General features: G+C 35.6%; 1 protein-coding gene across 2 annotated transcripts in view; it reads right to left on the bottom strand.

Annotated features, from left to right (window-relative positions):
- LOC109072005 (fidgetin-like) overlaps positions 1 to 22,273 on the bottom strand; it is a 65,448-nt gene extending 43,175 nt beyond the window's left edge. The window contains exon 1 of one of the 2 annotated variants that reach the window (XM_042731876.1): positions 22,027 to 22,273. Coding sequence is in view for 1 of the 2 variants with exons in the window: in XM_042731875.1 (XP_042587809.1) it covers positions 21,202 to 21,226 (25 nt within the window). In the remaining variant the exon portion in view is untranslated. The other variant, XM_042731875.1, reaches the window with a different exon arrangement.
- Positions 22,274 to 23,091: the final 818 nt, after the last annotated feature.

Genomic DNA, 23,091 nt, shown 5'->3' with positions numbered 1-23,091 from the left:
CTTGACACTGTGGCACTGAATTATTGTTGGATCTTGAACAATAAATTACTGTTGATGTTGCAAATATTAGCCATTTTGCTGATATTTATGGAAAAAAAAAGTAAAATGAAATTCTGATCCTGACATCTTTATAACGGACTACTTACATAAAATGCATATAAATATCAGTCGTCACTCCATATCTCCCAATAATATATCTTAGTAAGATGATATTTAAATTATTAGTTTTATAATAAAAACATCATGCAATGCAATACAATGATGATTGAGAGATGAACAGATAAACTGATGATCATGATCAGATCTTATACACTTGAACCGGATTTTTCTAAAAGAGGATGCATGGATAATCATGTAAACCAGGATGTGTTTATCCTGAAATATTACACCAATATAAAAGTTATTATTGCATATACTTTATAAAAATCTATAAAGATTTCACAGCAAAAAGACACGAAGCACAACCTGAAGGTGGATGTTTGCACAATTATACTAAAGGGCTTTTAGTTGCTAAAAAAAAGTCTAAACTATCAATCAGATGACAGAAGACATGTAGTAGATTGTATGCAACAGGTTTCAGCCAGGCCTTAGAAATTGGTGTATCATACAACACAGTAGACTATAGGGTAAAAATCTAAATAAAAGGTATCAAATAAATAAATAAGTTATTCCACATAGCAGTTCATGACGATTTAAACCAGATCGTGAGTCATTTTGACCAAGTCCTTCATGTGCAAATCGACAACACTGGTTGCACTGTATATTACTGCATGCAACTAGTGAAAATAATGCAATAGAAGGATTTTCTATTGACCAACTTTGTATTCTTTAGTTTGTTTGCTTTCTCTCATCACATTCACAGCTCAGATAAAACACCGTGGTGCTGCTGGTGGAAGAACGCCAGTGTTCAAGAAGTGTTAAGGAAATCGAATGCCATGAAAAAAATCCTTCGTTTCCACAATTTAAAACAAAAAATGGACAGCTTCTCAATACCCAACTCTAGCGTTAGCAACACTTAGCTCTAAAGAAACCCTTTAAATAAACAAAATGTCTTTTATTAGGGTGTCATGCTGTAGACAAACATGAGGCTCTGTTGTTTTGTTTTATTCATCTTTGTCTGAGCTGTGGAGGAGAGATGAAAGGAAAAGCAGTTTTCTCTCTGTGACTGGTCTCTGCAGTCTGCATGTCTCCAGTCATCTGTCACTGGTTTACATACATACAGTGACACCTCCAGTCTCCGTGGGAAGACAGTGTCACCGCGCGCCCCAGCTAAAGGCTGACTGGGTGGGTACGGCTCTCCTCCAGGTACCCCTCGGGAGAGACATTAGGCCTTGGTGACAGCATGACAGGCCCACACACACACACAGATTTGTTCTCTGTTCCTCTCCCTCCACAACACACACACACACACACACACACACACACACAAAGCCTGCGATGCTCAGGCCTCCTACACAACCCCACGGTTGCATAAAGCATAGTTTTTGCATAAAGCGCTGACTTAGCTCCACATAAATTTCGGCAGACACAAAATTATTTTTCAACCCCCCTCCCGGCCTCCAAATGCAGAACTTTTTGGAATGAATAATGGAAACAAAGAGGCGAAAGGCATTGGGGAGCATTAAAATGTGGAAGAAATTTCGTCAGGGTATGGAATGAAAAAAAACAATGCCTGTACGAGCCAGACAGACTGGAACAAAACAGAAAAATAAAAAGACTTGAACAAATGCTAAATAGAACTCGAGGCACTTCTCTAGATATTGCTGTGAGATGTAACTTATACAAAGATATAAATATTGCATCGTTAGCAAAAGCAAAAGATGTAATGCATCTTCTCTTAAACTCAAAGCTAACCGGAGCTTGTACTTGAGTGGATGTGACCACTAAGGACAGATAAATATTAGAATATTCGACATAAATCAACAGGAGTACAGTTTGTGCCATGGTTTAATGTAAACTGTATGTGTGTGTGTGTGTGTGTGTGTGTGTGTGTGTGTGTGTGTGTGTGTGTGTGTGTGTGTGTGTGTGTGTGTGTGTGTGTGTGTGTGTGTATGTATGTATGTATGTATGTATGTATGTATGTATGTGTATGTATATATATATATATATATATATATATACACACTGTATATGTATATATATATATATATTTAACCATGGCACAAACTGTACTCAAAGATGAATGAAAATTAGAGATTTTCATTATTGATTTTCATTCAAATGATTAATCGATTAATTAATTGTTAATCGATTAAGCATTAATCATTGCAAATAAAGAAATACACGTTTTTAACTGCAATGTAAATATCAATTTTACAAAAATATATACTTCCTAAATACCTATAAATGTAATTTCCACCTTTTATAAATGGTAATACAAAAGCATTTTAATAGATTATGCTTTGGTATTATTATACAGTAGCTATAGAAAATACAGATGGAAAGAAATTTCCAACAAGTCTTTTGAATTTGCACTTTAAATTTAAAATTATAAAATGGTTACAGTGTGACCTGTGCAATATTTTCCATTTTACTCTCAGGTACTTATACTCTACTTTTGCTTGTATCTAAAGTTAACATTAATGCATGCATGCAACATTCATTTTTAACAAATTAACAAATAATAACAGGGAGTTTATCACAGGTTTTTGTTCAAAAAGATCAACAGGGTGAATCTGGTGCACTGTCTGTCGAATGCTATTCACTGAAAATCAATAAGACAAATCAATGAAATTACAACAAATCTCATCTGGCTAATTTTTCTTTCATTGCAAAATAAATTAACCAGCTCTTTATATACAGTTGGATATACAAGTATTTTCAACTTTATTTGCATACATACACAATATACTTTTAATAGATACTAGAATCTCAACTGCAGGACTGTTTATATCATCTCAAAATGTAACTATCATGACCCAGCTCTAATCCGATAAATGTGGCTATAAGGCATGAAGATGTTATATAACCTCATGATTTTCTGTAATGCTGCTTTGAAGCAGTGTCTATTGTAAATAAATTTGACTTTAATTTCACTGCAGATGAGAGTTAGATGGATATCTTTCTCAGCATCTGGCAGCATTAATGTTGCAGTTTTAAGATGACTTGTTGAGTTATAAAAAAAGCAAGTCCAAGACCCTGCGTTTCATTCAACGGTACTCCATCCAGCTGTTTTTGAGTGCAAGAATGCATAATACAAAACATGCATCAGCATTTTTAACAAAAATCTGGTTTTGAATCTACAGCTGGTTTTACCTGCAAACAAAGCAAAACAAAATGTTACATTTTTCATATTTAACTGACAAAAACATTGCAACAGAACCCATCTTTTTGGTTCATAAGAGTCATTTGTTCATGAATCAGACTACTCAGCTCGTGCTTTATGTTTGTTTGCAGCCAAAGACAACCCAAAATTAAGACAAAACTTAACGTTTATGTATCATTTTCACTAGACCTCAATTTGTGCAAAATGTTTTAAGACAAACATATCACTATTATTACTACTTCTACTCAAATAATATCACAATCGACCATTGCTGCCATTTCCAAGTACTCAAGTGCTTGTACAAGCCTAGTGACCAGCGCTCGAACCACTGCTATCTCCTCAGTAAAGAGCAGCACTGCTGTCTACGGTCGCACACGAGAGTGTTACACAGCACATTAGCAGCTATTCTGGACGGTGAAAAGTCAACATTCCTCCCTGAGGTGATTTCACGATAATGAACACAAAAGAGGTGCCAGCCCTCATAAAGCTCAAGGATGATGCTGAACTCTATATGAGCTCTTTCTCTTTTAAATTAACACAATTCCATGTGGACATTTAAAGGGATTGTCAAATAGGCCAGATCCTAAACATGCTTTACATAGCAACCCGTCTCTTAAAGGGGATGGCTCACCTAGATTTGGCATCTTTGTGCATATTAAAATAAAATATCTGAATAATTAATAAAAATAAAAAAAAATCTAATGCAGTGATAAGGACTTAAATGGCTTTGCAGAGATATATAAAAAAAAAAAAAAGTTATTTTCGCACATTTCAACATCTCAAATTAACAAGATCAGTTAGATTTGGCAGATACTGTATGCAAGAAAAAAAATATTTATAAAAAATATAAGTGCTGTCAAATGATTAATCGCAATTAAATCACATCCAAAATAAAAGTTTTTGTTTACATAGTAGAGTGCGTACTGTGTATATTTATTATGTATATATAAATACAAACACATGCATGCATATATTTAAGAAAAATATGTGTTTATATATTATTAAATAATATAAAATATTATATAATAATATAAATACACAAATGTATATACAGTAGGGCTGTACTAGAATAATCGAATATTCGAATATTCGTTCGGTGGGGTTGTGTTATATTTTAAGGTTTGATGTTTGAATATTCTTATTCTTTTTTTTCAACACGTGACTTCCGTCGCGGACTCATTCTCACTCATGCTTGAACCGCCCGTTGGCGAACGTACTGATTTATTTCATCTCATACTGAATAGGTACAAAATGCCCAAGACCTCAGCTGTTTGGGAGCACTTTAAATTAAGTGAGGATGACAAGACAAAGGCAGTGTGTCAAATATGCGATTTGAAACTGGCCTACCACAACAGCACCACAAGTTTGAAAAATCACCTGAGTTCTGTAAGTAGCACGCGGCAAAAAAAAAAAAAAAAACAACCTGCTTTTATGCGCTTAATTTGCTATGATAAATAGGCTAATTGCAGACACTATTTTTTTCAACAAAACCCAAAACTTCACAGCAGATCCTGCAATTCCGAAAAAACCGTTAACAGAGAAAAGAAAGAGAGAGATAACGGATGCCATAGTGGAGTTTGTCGCTATGGATATGAGGCCCGTTAATGTAGTTGAAGGCGAAGGCTTCAGAAAATTAATGAAGATAATGGAGCCAGACTACACTGTCCCAAACTGTTCCAGTATTTAAAACACCCTGTCTCTTAAATACAGCGATCTGCGAGGCCAAATGTATGCTCTCGTTGAAAAAGCTACGGCCTTAAGTTTCACGACGGACATCTGGACTTCCGTGAGTATGGAGGCGTATATGGCTGTCACCTGTCACTTTATAACTCAGGAGTGGGAACTCTCTGCCTTCGTTTCGTTACGGTGTCAGTAATTATTACATTTACGAATAATAAATGAATGTAGTTCAACGAACTGCAGGCTAATAATAATAAATTAAAAAAAAAAAAACACCGCAACATGCTTTCAATAAAAGCATCGCGCATTTTAAAGATTTAAATTAACAAAAAGTCAGAATAAGACAAAATAAATCCCTTATATAGAATAAAACTAATTGTAATAGATATTACATTTTGTGTCATTTTAAAAACAATTCATTTATTCTTATTCAACTGTTTATAAGCATGCTACCGTGTTCTTTATTTATTACAGTTTGTTGAATTCACTGTGTGTTACTAATTTAATTTCTGTTTTGGGATTCATTTGTTTTTAAAGAAATGTTCGTTATTAATACCTTATTAAAGTTCTTGCTCTAAACAGACTTTGTGTTTTGTATCACTTGTGCACTGTCCGTTTTCGGAGCATAAACCTGCCCGTGTAATGCGTACTGGAAACTGTTCTATTTAAAAGATTATTAAATGTTTATTAATATTTAAAGAATGTGTGCCACCTGATCATATTGCACCAAATGCAACACTGCACTCCACTGGGTCTGCCGCAACACATTTACGATGCCGAAGAGTGAAACGTGAAGTCGTGAAAGATGATACAAATGAAAACCGACACTATTATTATATATTTAGCCCCACCCACCGAAGCTTCGAATATTCGATATTGATTGCCACCTAAGCTTCGAAGCTCAAAAAATGGCATTCGAAACAGCCCTAATATACAGATGTAAATATTTTCAAAATAGATATTGAATGTAAGTGTATTTATATACACATTATAAATAAACAGTACACATACATATATTATTCAAACAAAAACTTATTTTGGATGTGATTAATCGCGATTAATCGTTTGACAGTACTAATATATATATTAATATATATATATATATATATATATATATATATATATATATATATATTATATATATATATAATATATATATATATATATCATTTTTTACATATATATATTTATATATATATATATATATATATATATATATATATATATATATATACATATATATATATATATATACACACACATATATATACACACACACACACACACACACACACACACACACACACATATATATATATATATATATATTATATATATAGATAGATAGATAGATAGATAGATAGATAGATAGATAGATAGATAGATAGATAGATATCTTAAAATTCACTATTAACTCTTAAAACAACAGATTAGCACAATGTCACCAAATGTATTTACGGAAAAAGCTAAATATATACACAGAATATACAAAAGTACTGGAATGTTAAACAACAATCTTTTCTACTGCACATAAAATTTCCCATGTCTAATTTTACTTATTTACGTCCTAAAGCACCATCGAGATGGGAAGTTTCATGCGAATAATTTTAAAAACAATGTGGAAAAAAACAACATAGATTTACAATATTGGACATCATACTGATCATCGATCAAAATAATTGATATGTGTAGAACAATCAAAATATGTAGATCAATCAATCTCTAGCATAAATCAAAATTCTAACAAGCAGACAAAGAGCATATAACATGTCAAATCAGTAAAATAGAGGACCAAACTTAAGATGAACGTCTCAAAAAAAAACAAAAAAACAAAAGGACTCAGAAAGTGGGAGCCGTGAACGTCAGCTTTTCACAAACAAATGCCACAGAGATGATCTGCAAAACTCTCTGTGGAAATGTGGCGCTTCATATGGGAATCTCATTAAGAGAAACCTTCAGGCTCATTCCAAACCAAATTGGTTCTACTTAGGAGTGAGGAAACAGGGTCATCCTTAACGCCTGCTGAACGGGGTGAAAAAGGAAGGGTGGGGGGTGCAGAAGATGGGGGGGGGGTTGTTCAGACATCCTATAAAATAAAACCGAGCCTAAGCCCAAGGGAATGATCATTATAATCCACTCCTGCTAGGCCTCTAAACACTAAACGTTCCACATATTAATCAACTAAAGCACAAAAGGGAAGTCTTTTGTTTCGTAGCAATTACACCACTGAAAATACAATTAAAAACAACTACAGTTTGATCTTGTTCTGCTTATAACATGCTTGATTTGATCTTGACGCTCATGTTAAGAGTGCTCACTTAAAAACTTGGACGTCTAAGCAGTGGACGGCTTAACGTTTGTGTCTTACCTCAGTATTAACATATGCAGCATTAGCATACAATACAATTTCTACAATTAAATTCATGAAATTTACATCTAGTCCATAATTATCAATGTTGAAGGGCATGAATGAAGGGCACTGCACACAATCCATGCCACCAGCAGATTCAGTGATGTCCTTTTATGCTAATTTGCAGGTTAATAAATTATGGGCGTTTCAGCAGATGTGCCGTTATTTTGCGGTTAATGTATACGTAATATCATAAAAATAATTGAAATAATCGATAAACATCAATCCTTTGGGAAAGCTGAGAATGATAGCAATATAGAATCAATTATATATGCTTACATTTATACATTTGGCAGATATAATTCATGATATACATTTACATTTTCAGTTCTGATTATGCCATGCCTCACCTTCCTAAAGTATTGATGCTTTAATGATTAAAAAAAAAATCATATTTCATGTTTAAAAAGTTAAGGCTATACAGTATAAAAGAATATAAAATGAACTACAGCATAAGTGATATATGTGGGATACGACGAGTGGCTTTTCCTTGAAACTCAAAATCAAATGCTGTGCTCAATCCATTTAGCTTTTGTAATCCCACATATTTCAGAGTGAAAACAGGATATTTAATTAGACAGTGTAGAGTTGAGTCTGATTTTGTGAAATGGACTGGATCGCAATAAATGGTAGTCAAGTATTTAGATGAGAGGTGTTGAAAAATGTCAACAGAGCTTTTTACTGTATATATTTAAACATTTTGTTTAGCTGCTTATGGATCAGCAATGCTACTTGCAAAATTTATAATTAATTAAATTCATGTGCAATTACATTTGAGCAATCAATTCACCAATTCAGAATTTAAACCAAGGACTACCCAGTTCATACTTTTATTTTTATTTTTCTTAACTTGTACGTATATCTTTTGGTTTTAATCTCTCGTTAATGTTGATGGAACCAAACCAAAATTATTCTTGGCAAATGTAACAAAACATTAACAGCAAATAAATGGTCTGACTATCCATGTTATTTTGTGATTTCACATGTTTTTAAGTGAAAGCAAAATATAAAATAATAAATGCAAAAAAATGTGTAGGAGGTAGTTTGAAAAGAGGGGTTGAAAAAGTATCAAAGATGTGTGACGTCAGTTGAAAAAGAAAGAAAACAGAAACATAAGAAAACAGGACATTCACTTAATGTTAGTAGAATTTGATTTTATTCTTTGTAAATTTGCTGGATTGCAAAAAGTGGTTGATATGTACCAGAATAGTAGAAACATGCAATTTTTGGGACGGCTGCCAAAAAATTCTAAGCATCCATATATAACATTGATAAAATAGAACAAAGAACAAATCGTGCAGGCATGTCCATTAAGAAAGTAAATAGGTCAATTTAGATCTCTCATTGACAAGAAAATAGACACAGGTTTTGGAGCCAAAAATCAACAAATGGCGAGGCTGTCAGCCCTTCAGGGCACTAAATGCAGGGTAATGCCTATGAGAGAGAGGTAGGCCGTGAAAGGCTGGGGTGAGTAGGGGTCAGCAGTGAGCTGGTGAGCGCGACAGCTGAAAAGCGCAGCTCTGCAGACTGCTGGGATGAGCTAATTACATTAGCACCCATCATTAGCACAGCCAGCCTGCCACCTCAACAGCCCGGCTAAAGATGACCGGCCGTGCATTCTGGTGGCTTTACTACCTCAAACCCACTCCTAATGGAGATCTCGGACATGATGGAACTCTCCAGGCAGCTGTCCAGTTCGTTTAAGCGATCCAAGATTATGCCATAGAAATAAACGGCTCATTACGTCAGCTTGCAGGGAATTGTTTTGTGAATGGTTGCTAGCGTTTCTAACCTATAAACACACAACTTGGTCAGTTTGGGGACTAAATTCCCACTATTAACCAATACTTTTGCCTTAACAAACTCCTAATTTGCTGCTTATTTTTACAAAGGTGGCTGTTAAGTTTAGATATGGGGTGGATTAAGTGATCTAAAATATGGTCATGCAGAATTAGGCATTAATATGTGTTTTTTAAATACTAATAAACAGTCAATATAGTAGTAATATGCATGCTAGTAAGCAACTAATTAATAGTGAGAACTGGTCCCTAAACTAAAGTGTTACCCACAAATCCAACAGAATCTTAGCCTTTTCATGAAAGATTCCAAGATTCTATTATTGTAATATATAGAATTTAATTTTCATTTTTATATATTCTTTACATACAATGGCATAAATGTGTCAACCTGTAGAGATTTTGCAATACATTTTATTCAGTACTACCTATTATTTAGGGTTCAATTATACAACGTGCAGGATTTATATATAATTCAATTCATATGCAACCAAATTTCTGCATCAACACAATGAACCAAAGCAGAATTTAGAATCAGAATTTATTTTTATATTTCTTTCTTTAGTTTTTAACTTTTAAGTGTCAGTTAACTAACGGGGTAAAATGTTTAACTAACAGATATCAACCTACTTTCCCCAGCTGACTAATCACAGTAAATTAATATAATTGTTTTGTATTATAGGTTGTCTGAAAAGTAATACTTCATTAAATAATGCCTCATGTGCATATTTAAACATGCTAATTTGCATGAATTTCCAGAACAGATATATAAACATTGAATAAAGCAAAGTTTGACAGTTTTCAACTTATTTTGTTCAAAGAGTTAAAATGCTTTGGATTTCTCTTTTTATCACTCCATAAATCAGACAATAGTGTCAACAGCTGGAAAAAAAACAGGGATAAAATGTTAAATATATATCAGGTGAAAGATACCTTTAAAACTCTTAGAAAATAGATAAAACTAGAAAATAATACTAAAGTTTGTGCTTTAGCAAGTGCTGCTGAAATGTAGATTTTCAACACTTAAATGTGTATTTTTCTTTTCACTTATCTGAAAGAAGTTATGTTATGGAAGCACTATAAACTAAAATCACAAAATTGACCAATGCATGAAAGAATGGTTTCACCTGTAGTGTCTTGCGTTAAATACACACTTGACACTTTTATATATCATATATATAAAAACACCACTCAGTTTAAATAATGAAAAAGACAATCTAATAATATAAGGTACTTTAATTTGTAACACACTGGATTATTGTACAGCAGGCATTCAAATATATATAAATCTGTGTTGCATTTCCTGCAAAAACTATAACCAGGTCATGAAAATGACTGATAGCATCATATAAGATTTTGCACAACCGCCCACCCTAAATCTTAACCCTCAAAGCCAGCAAGCTTTGGTACAACTGCAATGCACAAACCAGTGTCCTTCCTAAGGCCTGACGCCTCAAACCTCCACAGCTCTTTTCTCATCTGCGTCCGCTCCTGCCGGCAGGCCTCACACAGCTCCTCTCTGCCACACTCAAGGTTCCTCCTATCAATCCTTGGCACGCCGCCAACCTGTCAGCCAGCCGCGCTCCGCCGAGGACGAATAGAGCGCCGGGAAGTTAGTACGAAAGACGATAGCTCACGTCTCCCCATGATCATCAGCCTAATTAAGATCTGACTGCTTTTATGTGATCTTTAGTAGTACATCAAAATATCAATTTGAGACAATTAGCTGTTGAAGGTGATAACTCAATTCATCATTCCTGAAGGATTTTTTTCATTCTTCCCTTTGCAGGCACAGAAGACAAAAAAAAAAAAAAAAAACCGGGAAACAGCCAAAATATTGGCTCTCACATTCAAGTCGCTGAATGTTTTCTGCCATGCATATCAATGGACGTTCTTTTTTTTTTTTTCCTCAGAGGCTAATTTCAAGACATTAATTACAATTTTATGTTCTCATTAGGTGATATAATTCCCTCTCCAAGTCGAGCTTCAAATGACTGTGATCTCCACTCTCCATGTTTTCCCCGGTTTAGGGTAATTCACATGAATTTAAATGTCACGAAACATCAAATAAATGAATTAAAGAAAGGGATTTTAGCGGCCTACAATAAAAGAAAGTGATGCCTATGAGAATGAACCGGGGAGGCTTTCCCGTCACGGCTGTAATAATAGGGACGAACCGCTTTTGTGCTTTACATCAATTAAAACCCTCCGAATTTTTAGAGCAAGCAAATTCAAGGATATTACGTCGAATTTTTTATAAAAGACACTAAAATCCTAATGCATTGTGTGTCGGCTAAATCCGTGGAGTGTGAGCATGCAGTCAACAGCAAACTTGTTGCATACGCAGCATCTCACTGAGAAGCTACTCTAATTTTTGCTTCAATTCAATGACAGTTGCTTTCTTAGTCACATTCATTACTCTAATGTTTCTTATCTTTATACATTTCCATTTTCCAGACACTTCAACAGGCATAGAAACCCTCTCTGAACACACAACAGAACATCTTGAAGTGGGACTGAAATTGCCCGTCTCATTTCTCAAGGTTGTTCAATGATAAAGGATGAATTTCTCGGCTGGAAGGAAGGCGTGGACAATTCTTGTGTGCCCCTGCTATTCTAAGTATGGGTGACATCAGTTTTTCCGTGACTTTGTGATTAACATTTATTCAAATTCACAATTTATAGCAATCGCAGCAACAAAAATGCATCTAAGAACTTTGAATACCAAGCATCGGAGGAAATAAAGTGGCTTTCTTTAAAACAGCCTAGCTTTTATTACCAAAACCACCAACCAGCCACCAATTCAGACCAAAACAAGACGTCAAAGCTACCTGCAACATGCATCAAAAGTGGGCTGCGCTTCAAAACCAGACAGTCTCGCATCAAAGGTCGGAGCAGAAATAATTATTGTCGCATGTTAAATATTCAGAAAAGTGCAGATTGTCTTTCATGACGAGGTGCAAGGTTTGCTCTCAGCACGTCTCCTTCGACTAAAGAAGAGAACGTGTCTTGTTCTGCAAAGCCCATTAAAAATCAAAAAGTTTAGTATGTCTAATTAAAATGTAAACAGAGTAATGAAGACATCAGTGATTTAAGGCGATGTCTCTCTCCTTGCCACTGGGGGTATGATAATTACTCAAGCAAATGTGGGAACGCAGGAGAATCTGTGCGCTGCCTAGATTAACAGTTCTGCTGCTAAAACTGTTTTTTCCCACCAGGGGATTGAGTGTTCGCAACCAATCCCCAGCAGGCAGTGCACTGCCACTTCACTTTATGTATCCAGACAGCTTTAGTGACCAGGGACAGCGAAAACAAAAGCTCCGATTCATTGTTTGAAATGGCAGAAAAAAGAAAGGACGAAAGCGTCACTTATGTTCCGTTCTAATAATTCATATCGTTTGTTTGAAACGCGGGTGCTGCATTTACTTGTATGTGAAACACAAAAAGAGCTTTTGCTCTTTCCTCAGCTCTGGGGTGGGTTAAACAAAATACAGAGAAGCATGTTTGCATGGATTCTCTGAAATATACCTGAGCTGAGTGGGTTAATAGCTGCAGTGATTTTATTATAGTTAAAGGGTTAGTTCACCCAAATATTAAAATTATGTCATTAATGACTCACCCTCATGTCGTTCCAAACCCGTAAGACCTCCGTTCATCTTCGGAACACAGTTTAAGATATTTTAGATTTAGTCCGAGAGCTTTCAGTCCCTCCATTGAGAATGTATGTACGGTATACTGTCCACGTCCAAAAGGGTAATAAATACATCTTCAAAGTAGTCCATGTGACATCAGAGGGTCCGTTAGAATTTTTTGAAGCATCGAAAATACATTTTTTTGGTCCAAGAATATCAAAAACTACTACTTTATTCAGCATTGACGTTCTCTCCCGGGTCTGTTATGAGCGCGTTCACCTCACATCCGGTTCGCGAACGAATCACTCGATGTAACCGGTTCTTCTTGAACCAGTTCACCAAATCGAACTGAATCGTTTGAAACGGTTCGCGTCAACAATAAGCATTAATCCACAAATGACTTAAGCTGTTAACTTTTTTAACATGGCTGACACTCTCTCTGAGTTAAAATAAATCAATATCCCGGAGTAATTCATTTACTCAAACAGTACACTGACTGAACCGAGCCAGATAACGAACGAAACATTGACTCGTTCTCGAGTCAAGAACCGGTTGCATCGGTTTTTCGGATCACCGGTAGTGATGGGAAGTTCTGTTCTTCTCTCCGCGAACCAGTTCTTTCGGACAGTTTGATTCAATAAACCGGTTGCCGAAAAACGGTTCACCAGTTCTTTTGCGCTCGACGTAATGACTTCATTGGCGATGATTGCCCTTGATTGAAGCCTTCGGTTTACCCGCGCTCATAACATTAGCACAGAATCGGTTCAGAATCAATCACCAAAAGAACCAGTTCAGTTCAGACGCGCTGTGTGTCAGTCTGCTTCACGCATGCGCAGTATCATCAGCTCCTCGGTTCTCGAATCGGACGTGTCCGACAGAAACGGTTCTTGACTCGAGAACGAGTCAATTTTTCGTTCGTTATCTGGCTCGGTTCAGTGAGTGTACTGTTTGAGTAAATGAATTACTCCGGGATATTGGTTTATTTGAACTCAGAGGGAGTGTCAGCCATGTTAAAAAAGTTAACAGCTTAAGTCATTTGTGGATTAATGCTTATTGTTGACGCGAACCGTTTCAAACGATTCAGTCCGATTTGGTGAACTGGTTCAAGAAGATCCGGTTACATCGAGTGAATTCGTTCGCGAACCGGATGTGCTGTGAACGCGCTCATAAACAGACCCGGGAGAGAAGTCAATGCTGAATAAAGTAGTAGTTTTTTGATATTCTTGGACCAAAATGTATTTTCGATGCTTCAAAAAATTCTAACGGACCCTCTGATGTCACATGGACTACTTTGAAGATGTTTTTATTACCTTTCTGGACGTGGACAGTATACCGTACATACATTCTCAATGGAGGGACAGAAAGCTCTCGGACTAAATCTAAAATATCTTATACTGTGTTCCGAAGATGAACGGAGGTCTTACGGGTTTGGAACGACATGAGGGTGAGTCATTAATGACATAATTTTAATATTTGGGTGAACTAACCCTTTAATTGTTTGTCTCTGATTTAAATAACATTAGAGCTGATTTGTTTGATTCAGTTCAACCTGTTCAATTCAGTGAACTGATTCAAACTCTGATTCAACAATTAACTATAATCCTTGGTGTTCATTCAGTACAAAAAACAGTAAAGAAAACACTAGTTATTTTAACTAGACTGGTTGCAATGAACTGATTCAAAGTCTGACTCAAGAATTCATTTGCAATGCTGTTTAATGTTTACAGAAGTGTTTTTCAGGAATTTTATTTTTTGTAAAAATATATGATTATAAAAAATGACAAAAATATAAGTTAACTATATTTTCTGATTATAGAATTCTGTATTAGTGCATATAAATTAAATTATCATCCTTCTTTATTGTTAATTCAGTAAAACGGTAAGGAAAAAAAAAGGGTTATTTTAACTGGATTTTTAATGCATTTTACTTTTGAAAAATCTTGATTTCACTTCAATTCAGTTCAAACTGTTTGAATGGATCAATTATGATGTTGATTCAACAATTTACTGGTGATGATGCTTAAGGTTTTTAGAAGTCTTGTGGCATATTTATTGCTTTAAAATGTAAAGTTATACTGGTGCACATAAATTAAAATAATTAACTATCATCTTTAAAAAACTGTGGAAAAGCTTGATTATCTAGATGGTTCTTGCATTTAACTTCTGACATCAAACTACAACTTAAATGATGGAAATGAAGACTAAATAAATAAATCTCTTATAATCCAGTGCAGGGCAAATGCATAAATATTAAAATATCAAATTCCATCAAAAATGTAAGAAAATATTTTGAGATTTTTTTAACTATATAACAGTCTAACCTGAACTATACAAACAGAAAAATCATGCATTTCTCCACCAAACCAATTCTGCTCTGAACAAAAGCAATGATCTTCTATCATGATCTAACAAAACACTATGTTTTGTGTTGTTGTCATCCATCCTTACAGAGTGAAACCTACTAAAACAGAGCTAACTGTCAACAGAATGTGATTTTGTTTTGTTTTGGTTGGTGTGTGTGTGTGTGTGTGTGTGTGTGTGTGTGTGTGTGTGTGTGTGTGTGTGTGTGTGTGTGTGTGTGTGTGTGTGTGTGTGTGTGTGAGTAGTGTTGCCGACGTATCATAATGAATGGGAGTCCACTGGCGTCCTCACTGCTGACTGTCAATCACGATTACGCAGCGGCGCTCCATTGATCACATCACATCGCCGGCTAAGTACAGATCAAACCGTCCTGACAAATGTTAAAAACAGCAAATTTACATGGAGTCAACCAGCGTGACCCCGACGAAAGAGGAAAGACATTGAGACAAACACCTTTCAGTGTCTTTTCTTACACGATTATCGACTAAAAATAACCCACTGCGCGCTAAATGAATCAAATCAAGCATTCTGCAAATCAATACGTGTGGCGCGTTTAAGTCCTCATTTGTAGAATCGTCTGATGGAGAGGCTGATAAACTCATGAGAGATGAGGGCACTTCACCTCCATTCAGGTTTACGACGAACCGCCACATCTTTTACATCATCTGACAGTCTTTTTGTCCGACATCTCAACATTTACCACCTTGAATTTTTTGCTCTGTGCTACGGTGCACAATAGAGAGAATCCCGGCCACGATCGACACAATCATTACGAATCCATGAAGCACGACGAGCTTTAATAATGAAGTAACATAAGCAAATAAAAGGAAAACGCAATTCAGTATGTTTAATGAATAATACATGGATGCATTCTTCTGGCACAACTCTTAAGGATAATTTCAGAGCCAACAGAAATCAGAGAAGGCCTACAGCACATGTGTATTTTAAAAAAACATGCATCCCGTATGCTGTCAGTCATCACCAGGGAGTTAGAGAGAGGCCGACAGACAGAAAGTGTCTAAATGAGCCGGTGGAGAGGAGCGGGAGGGGGATGTCAAGGATTCATGGTCCTTCATCTTTGCAGTAGAGCAAACACATCTCTCAGTATAGCAACAGACAGCTGCAACCACTTCCAAATGCACTCTAACTTAGATCAGTGAAAGAATTGTCAGCGCACAGCGAATCATACGAAGATAACACAGCCAGCTGCCACGAGAGAGAGCCGGCGAGAGATAGATCCCTGCGTGGAAATGAAATTTGTTGCGTTTTGCATGCGTCCGTCTCCCTTGGGGTCCTCCTCTGCGTTCGGATGAAAAGCACGCGAGACGACGCTTAACATATTTGCTTAAAGATGACAAGCCGCTACTGATTTCATCTGAGCCGGGCTTTTGTCTGAAACGGAGACAGGGGGTACCGAATAAGATTTGTTACACAGACTGACAAATGTATCCGTCTGTACGGATGAGTGTTTCATCAATTTGAAACGGCCCCCGAGATCCCCCAAGGTGCTCATCCACCAGTGAGCCGAGTTAGTCTGAAGGTTTCCTTTAATTGTCACCATTAGATTGAGATAAAAACTGTCATTCTCATTTATACAAACAATCCCAGGAGGCCCGGGCCACTTACACGTCTAACGCACCGACGGCATCGGCTTCTGCCAACGCTGGGCTTCGACATCTCTGATACCGGGCAGTGTGATGCTACAGGCTTTGCTCTACTGTAGTGTATATATGGACTATTTTACATTATTTAGCCTATACGAAAAAAAGTTGCAATGCGAAAATATACAATGTGTGCCACCAGTTTGTGTACACTGTAAAAACTGAGTTTTCCAAGCCAAAACAAATATTACAGGAGTACATTTTTACAAGAAAAATCATTTCAGTCATTTTAGTTCATAATTTCATGTTTAATTCAATGCCGAATTTAGCAATTTCTATAAATACACCAATTTTTCCCGAATGTATATTGTAATTGTAGCTCAACCAACTAGAATTTAGATTCTGAAATATTTTTATCACACAGTTTTAATTCTTTTGATTTTTAGCTCAAGTGTTACCAGCGTTTTTGCACTAATGCCAATATTAACATTGTTTTTATATATTTTGCGTTCATGAACTAAATAAAAAGATTTGTTTGTAACTTTCATTTCATTCAATAGATTATCCAAACATATGCATAACATTAACCACATGACTATTTAATATATATTTTACTTTTTAGTAAAAATAACTATATTGTGATATATATACAGTTACTGTGATCTAAAATTACTCATACCATGATATAGGCCTAAGCTTTTGGCCATATACCACCCACCCCTAACCTGTACACGACTTGCTAAAGATTCAAATACAGATTCAAAAATATGTTTCTTCATCCTATGTTATTACTAGGGTCCTTTTAGGTACATTTCATAGTGAGTCTGTCTTATACAAACACATGGAAGGAAAAAAAAAAACTCAATTAGTAAGGTACACTCGCACAGTTTGTAAATTATATAAATATTAAATAAACACACACATATATATATATATATATATATATATATATATATATATATATACTATATACTCCATATCATGCTATGATGAGTAATAGCTCACAATCCCAGTCTGATGCATTTGTTTCAAGAAGCTCAGCTCGTCAAATACAGATCAATAGAACAACTCAATGTGAAAAGTGAATGGATGCATGCAACTCACTCGTCTGTTTTTTTTTTTTTTTTTTTATTCATTTAGCTAAACTAACCAGTTCAGCTTGATTCTGACTTATTAAATAATATAGAGTAACTGACCTAGATAAATCAAGATCAAATGTTTTAGGTTATCGGTCAAATCCTTTTCACTGAGTACATTACTGATGGTCTATTTAAAAACTACAGTGCATTTCACACACACACCCTCCAAACGTTAATGGCACACATGAATATGTAAAAGAGCCATTTGTAAACCAGCTGAACAGAAGGAAATTGAAATCTGCATATTGAAAAATATTATATTTACAACAGATATGACTGGTCATGTCAGATGTGAGAATTCAACTGTTTCCTTGATGAACAATGCTGCTGCTGTGCTGCTGCACATATTAAAACATTAAACCAACAAGCAAGTCAACAACAACAAAAAATCTTGTTCCAACTGAACGCTGAATGTTTTCATGAATGTGTATTAAAGCTATTGTATATTACAAAACATAAATAGGCCCGTTTTTAGATGCATATATATTTTATAGGCTATGCAGTGAATACAATGCTACTAAAGATTTGCAAAAGTGCAAAAAAACCCTGAAATTGTAAAATATCATGTACATATAAAAATTTAACAATAATAATGTACAGAACAATTGGGAAAAGCATTGAACATGTTTTTAGATGCATTTTCACCGCATACCACTTAACACTGCACAATAAACCAATTTTTCTAATAGAAAAGCTGTCTAATTTTATAAATCTAGGCCTATCTATCTATCTTTCTATCCATCAATGTATCTATCTTGTGTATGTTTAGATGATGCAATGCACAATGCTGCAAAATATTTGCCTTTACTAGTGCAAATTGATTTTAAAGTACAAAACTTCAAATAATGAGACTATTTAACAATGCATGTAAAATAATCACAAAATAGAAAAAAAAACAGGTTCACCATGCCTTTAGATGCATTTTCACTGCATGACAATGTCGAAACTGCACAGTATGCTCATTTTTTCCCTAATAGAAAAGCTGTCTAATTCTAAACATGCCAAATAATAATGTGTTAAAAAACAATGAAATGCACGGTGCATGAAGCTAAATACAAATAATTATTCATTCAAATTTTAGAACATTAAAGCCAACACCACAACTATATGATTGCATCTTGTCAAAATATTGCCCGAATGTAATCCTCAATCTAATTGCAAGCATGCATCTGCTAATTGCCGCATCAGCCGTGTGAATCAGAGCATCTATCATAGATCTGTGTATGTAGCAATCTGCCCATAGTCCTGTGCTAGAATGTCAACACCAGATACATCAAGCAAAGAGGGTGCTGAAAAGGGGAGGGGTCAGCATCTGTCATCACGCCCACCACAAAACTCAACATGAGGTTTCATGTCAACCCTGCGGACTCACACGCGCAGCTACACATACACACACGCGGGCTCACGCAAACTGACATGCAATCAGGAGTGTGTGAAGCTGTCGTGTCGTTTAACATGCTCATAAAGCCCAGCCTGGGGTTAAATCAGGACCAAGTTAACGATAACATCGCTTTCACACGTCAACCGCTCGCTGCGCCCACAAGGATTCACTTCGAGCACATCACTTAGTCAAAACAGTATCATATTAAAAGTTTAAAGCAATACTTATTAATAACATTTACACCTCAAACTTGTATCTGCGAAGCTAATCAGGTCACCGATGCCTGTTGTGTTAATATACCTCTGCTAACTGTAGCACATTACACATCTAATGGCTTATTAAACCTCATCGCAGGAAAGAAAAAACATGCTCAATGTCCACTTTGATTAAAACACATCACAAAAAACACTCTACAGTAATGAAATCACTCATCGTGTAGTGCATTTTTCTATTGATAGAGTTGAAGAGGCTTGGGAAACACACTTCAGTCTCCGCCAGGCAATTTTGATTGTGTTTTTAAATAACAAAATGCAAATGCAAGGGGTTTTCAGAAAATAACTACTAATGTTAGAAATAAAAAAATGGACAACAGATTGTGCTTTTTGTTTAGTTTAATGGGTTGAGAGTGAGAACCAAATGTTTGAATATGAAAATGTAATTCATTTCAAACAAATAATTGCAATTGCCTTAAAAAAAAAACAAGCACTGCAAGTTGGCAATGACAGTGGCGTAACCTTCAACAGATCAATTCCTGACCTCAACTTTCGAGTCTGACAACATCCGCAGGACTAAGACTCAGTGCTAAAGGAGGAAAGAAAAATCCACAAGTATGCAGAAGAAAGGACACGTATAGAAAAATAGCAAAATGTGCATAATGCTGGGCACACATCAAAAATTCATGCAAATGTGTGTTCGAGAACTACATAAATGTAGTAATATACAACCCCACTGATGGATGAAGTCCAATATTAAGGCTGAAAAATGTATGCGGCCACATACAGTCATTCCTTCTGGTAACTTCTCTATGACGGCAAGTGAATATGCAAAGAGAGCAAATCTTACCTTTAAAATGACTTTAAACAGTGTGTATTCAGATTGATTCAGTCTATTAAATAACATAATTGACTGGAAAAAAAAAACAAGCCTTTGTATGAGTTACCTTCTACATAAAGTACATTTTTAAGCTGTTTGAGAAAGATTTTGGGTGTATTGCAAAAACAGGTTTTGAATAATGCGAATGTAAATCACTCCAGACTGAAGTTTTATGTAAATACAATTATGCAAATACCAACAACAATTCCATAAACTGCTAATAAGCTCAAACCTAAAATATTTTTTTTTTATTATTTAAGTAAAATCACGTTTAGATACAAATTCGACACAAAACAACTATAGCCTAGAAAAACAAAATAAGGCGCTATCTGCAAATATAAAACAATAATTTTGGTCAGAAAAAGGGCTCGGATATGACATAAGAGGATATAGTGAAATATTACAGCAAACATTAATGATTTAAAGACGTATTATTATAAATATTTAAAGTACTCGCATTTAATTGAAAAATAAGTTGACTTCGAGTCGCTAGTCATCATTTTGACAGTAAGGTAACATTGTGTCAACTTAGTTCTGACAGACATCTGCGACTGAGGTAAACAACGCGCGCGACACTTACCATTACCGTGTCAATGTATGCCAATTTACGCAACTTTTATTCAAAAACACATCAGTTAAATAAAGATATATACATTAGGAGTGCTTTAAGCGACTGAAAATGCATACTAATTCATTATTAACATACAATCTAACAGGTCACGTCAATATTATGCCTCTGTTCAAAGTCTAATACGCATCGCATGACTAAAACGAGACATATCATGCACGTACAAGCACACTTTGTAAGAGTGTATGCCAAAATATAAACAATAAATCAACGTACCATGTACACTGGAGCTAGTGATCATCTTCTCAAAGGCGAAAACAGGAGAAAAGAAAACGTGAATTCCAAAGGTTGCTTACAGCCACTTTTTCCTCTCAGCTATCGAATTACACTGTGAAGACCAGGGGCCTTGTCGTCAGGTATTCATTTAACCTACATGCATATAATTAAGAAGGCAAAACCAACAAAAGCTCTTGGACAACATGTGAGAGGAGGAGAGAGAGAGGAGGAGAGAGAGGGAGCGATAGGAAGGGGAAAAAACACATGACCACGACAGCGAGCTCGTGTCAGTTTTTCTCTCAGGCTGAGGAAAACCTCCCTGGGTTTAAAAAAAGAAACGAAATTCTCCTCATGGATACATGCATCGCATGTCTGTTTACTTAAAAAAACACACATCTCCTCTGCTTAAAAGTCAAGTATTTAAAAATGCATGACATGCGAAAAAGAAAAGCTGCAAAAAAACTTTTTCAGACGATAATCGTGTGTAATGCGCTTCTTGTGCAGCAGAAAGTTACTTTGTAAGAATTTCAACCCCACCCACTCTGACTTTCCAATGCAAAATCTAATACTGACATAATTAATCATATTCAGCTATTTCTGAACAACTTCATCCGCCCGAGCTTTAACATCCCGCTGCACGCGCGATCACATCCCGCATTAAAACCCAGTCTGTGCGTTTAGATACAGACAGCGCGAGCGCTTCATTTCAGCGCGGTGATGCAGGGACTGGACATGCGTTGCGATAAAGGCAGGCAGGCAGGCGCTCCTCTCCTGTAGTCCAGTTAAATTCCTAACCTCGGTGGAAATAGCCGGGTTAACTCTTACCTGTTAGTATGACAGGATAACCTCTCGGGTTAGAGCGGCATCGAACCGACGGGCTCGCTGTTGAATGCTCGTGCGGGTTAAGCGACTTGAAACCATTCCAAGTTAGTGTGGGGAAGACTGACCACTGCCTCTGCCATGTTGGAATTTCAAACCCCAAACAGCTGCTCTAGAGAAGCCCAGCGTGCCGCAGATTGCGCATGCGCGCTGCGCGAGAGCCAAATTCAAAGCAGCGCAGCGCCTTCGCTCAGATTTGCCTAAACACTCTCGCTGTCTTGTCACACTACACTGACAGGAATCATTCATTTATGGGATGTTTTTGTCTTATAAATGATGTCTAAATAACACACGAGGTAAAATGAGTGAGTATGATATGTAATATTATTGATAGGTAGGCTACTATAAAAATACCATATAGCCTAAGAGAGAAAAAAAATGTTCAGCAGCATGCACAGCGGCCGAATAGCGATAAATATATATAACTAAATTTGAATAAAGTACAACAAACAGAACAAAGTCAATGTGCATTCAGAACTACATTAATATAAATAAAAGAAAGCCTTTAAGTGCATATGTGTGTGTGTGTGTGTGTGTGTGTGTGTGTGTGTGTGTGTGTGTGTGTGTGTGTGTGTGTGTCATTGATAGATAGATAGATAGATAGATAGATAGATAGATAGATAGATAGATAGATAGATAGATAGATAGATAGATAGATAGATAGATAGATAGATGGATGGATGGATGGATGGATGGATGGATGGATGGATGGATGGATAGTATGGGATTTAATGAGTTTGCTTAATAATAATGTTTTAATGAAAAAATATTTTATTTTTTTCTATTTAAATTAATTTAATTTTATAATTTTTACTTTTAATTTTTTATATTATTCATATTATTATTATTGCTATTATAATAATAATTATTATTATTATTATACGTAAATGTAAATATTATTTATTAAACGTTTTATAAAAGTAAAAATGTCACACCCGACATGCAAGTTGTAAATATATTGCACAGCCTCTTGAACCTCATTGCCTATATAATAAAATGTAAAAATTAGGA

Source organism: Cyprinus carpio, chromosome B9 (genome assembly GCF_018340385.1).
Source record: "Cyprinus carpio isolate SPL01 chromosome B9, ASM1834038v1, whole genome shotgun sequence".
In the NCBI taxonomy this organism is placed as follows: domain Eukaryota; kingdom Metazoa; phylum Chordata; class Actinopteri; order Cypriniformes; family Cyprinidae; genus Cyprinus; species Cyprinus carpio.
The sequence above is the reverse complement of the archived record's forward strand: the minus strand, read 5'-3'. Positions and strand labels throughout refer to the sequence as shown.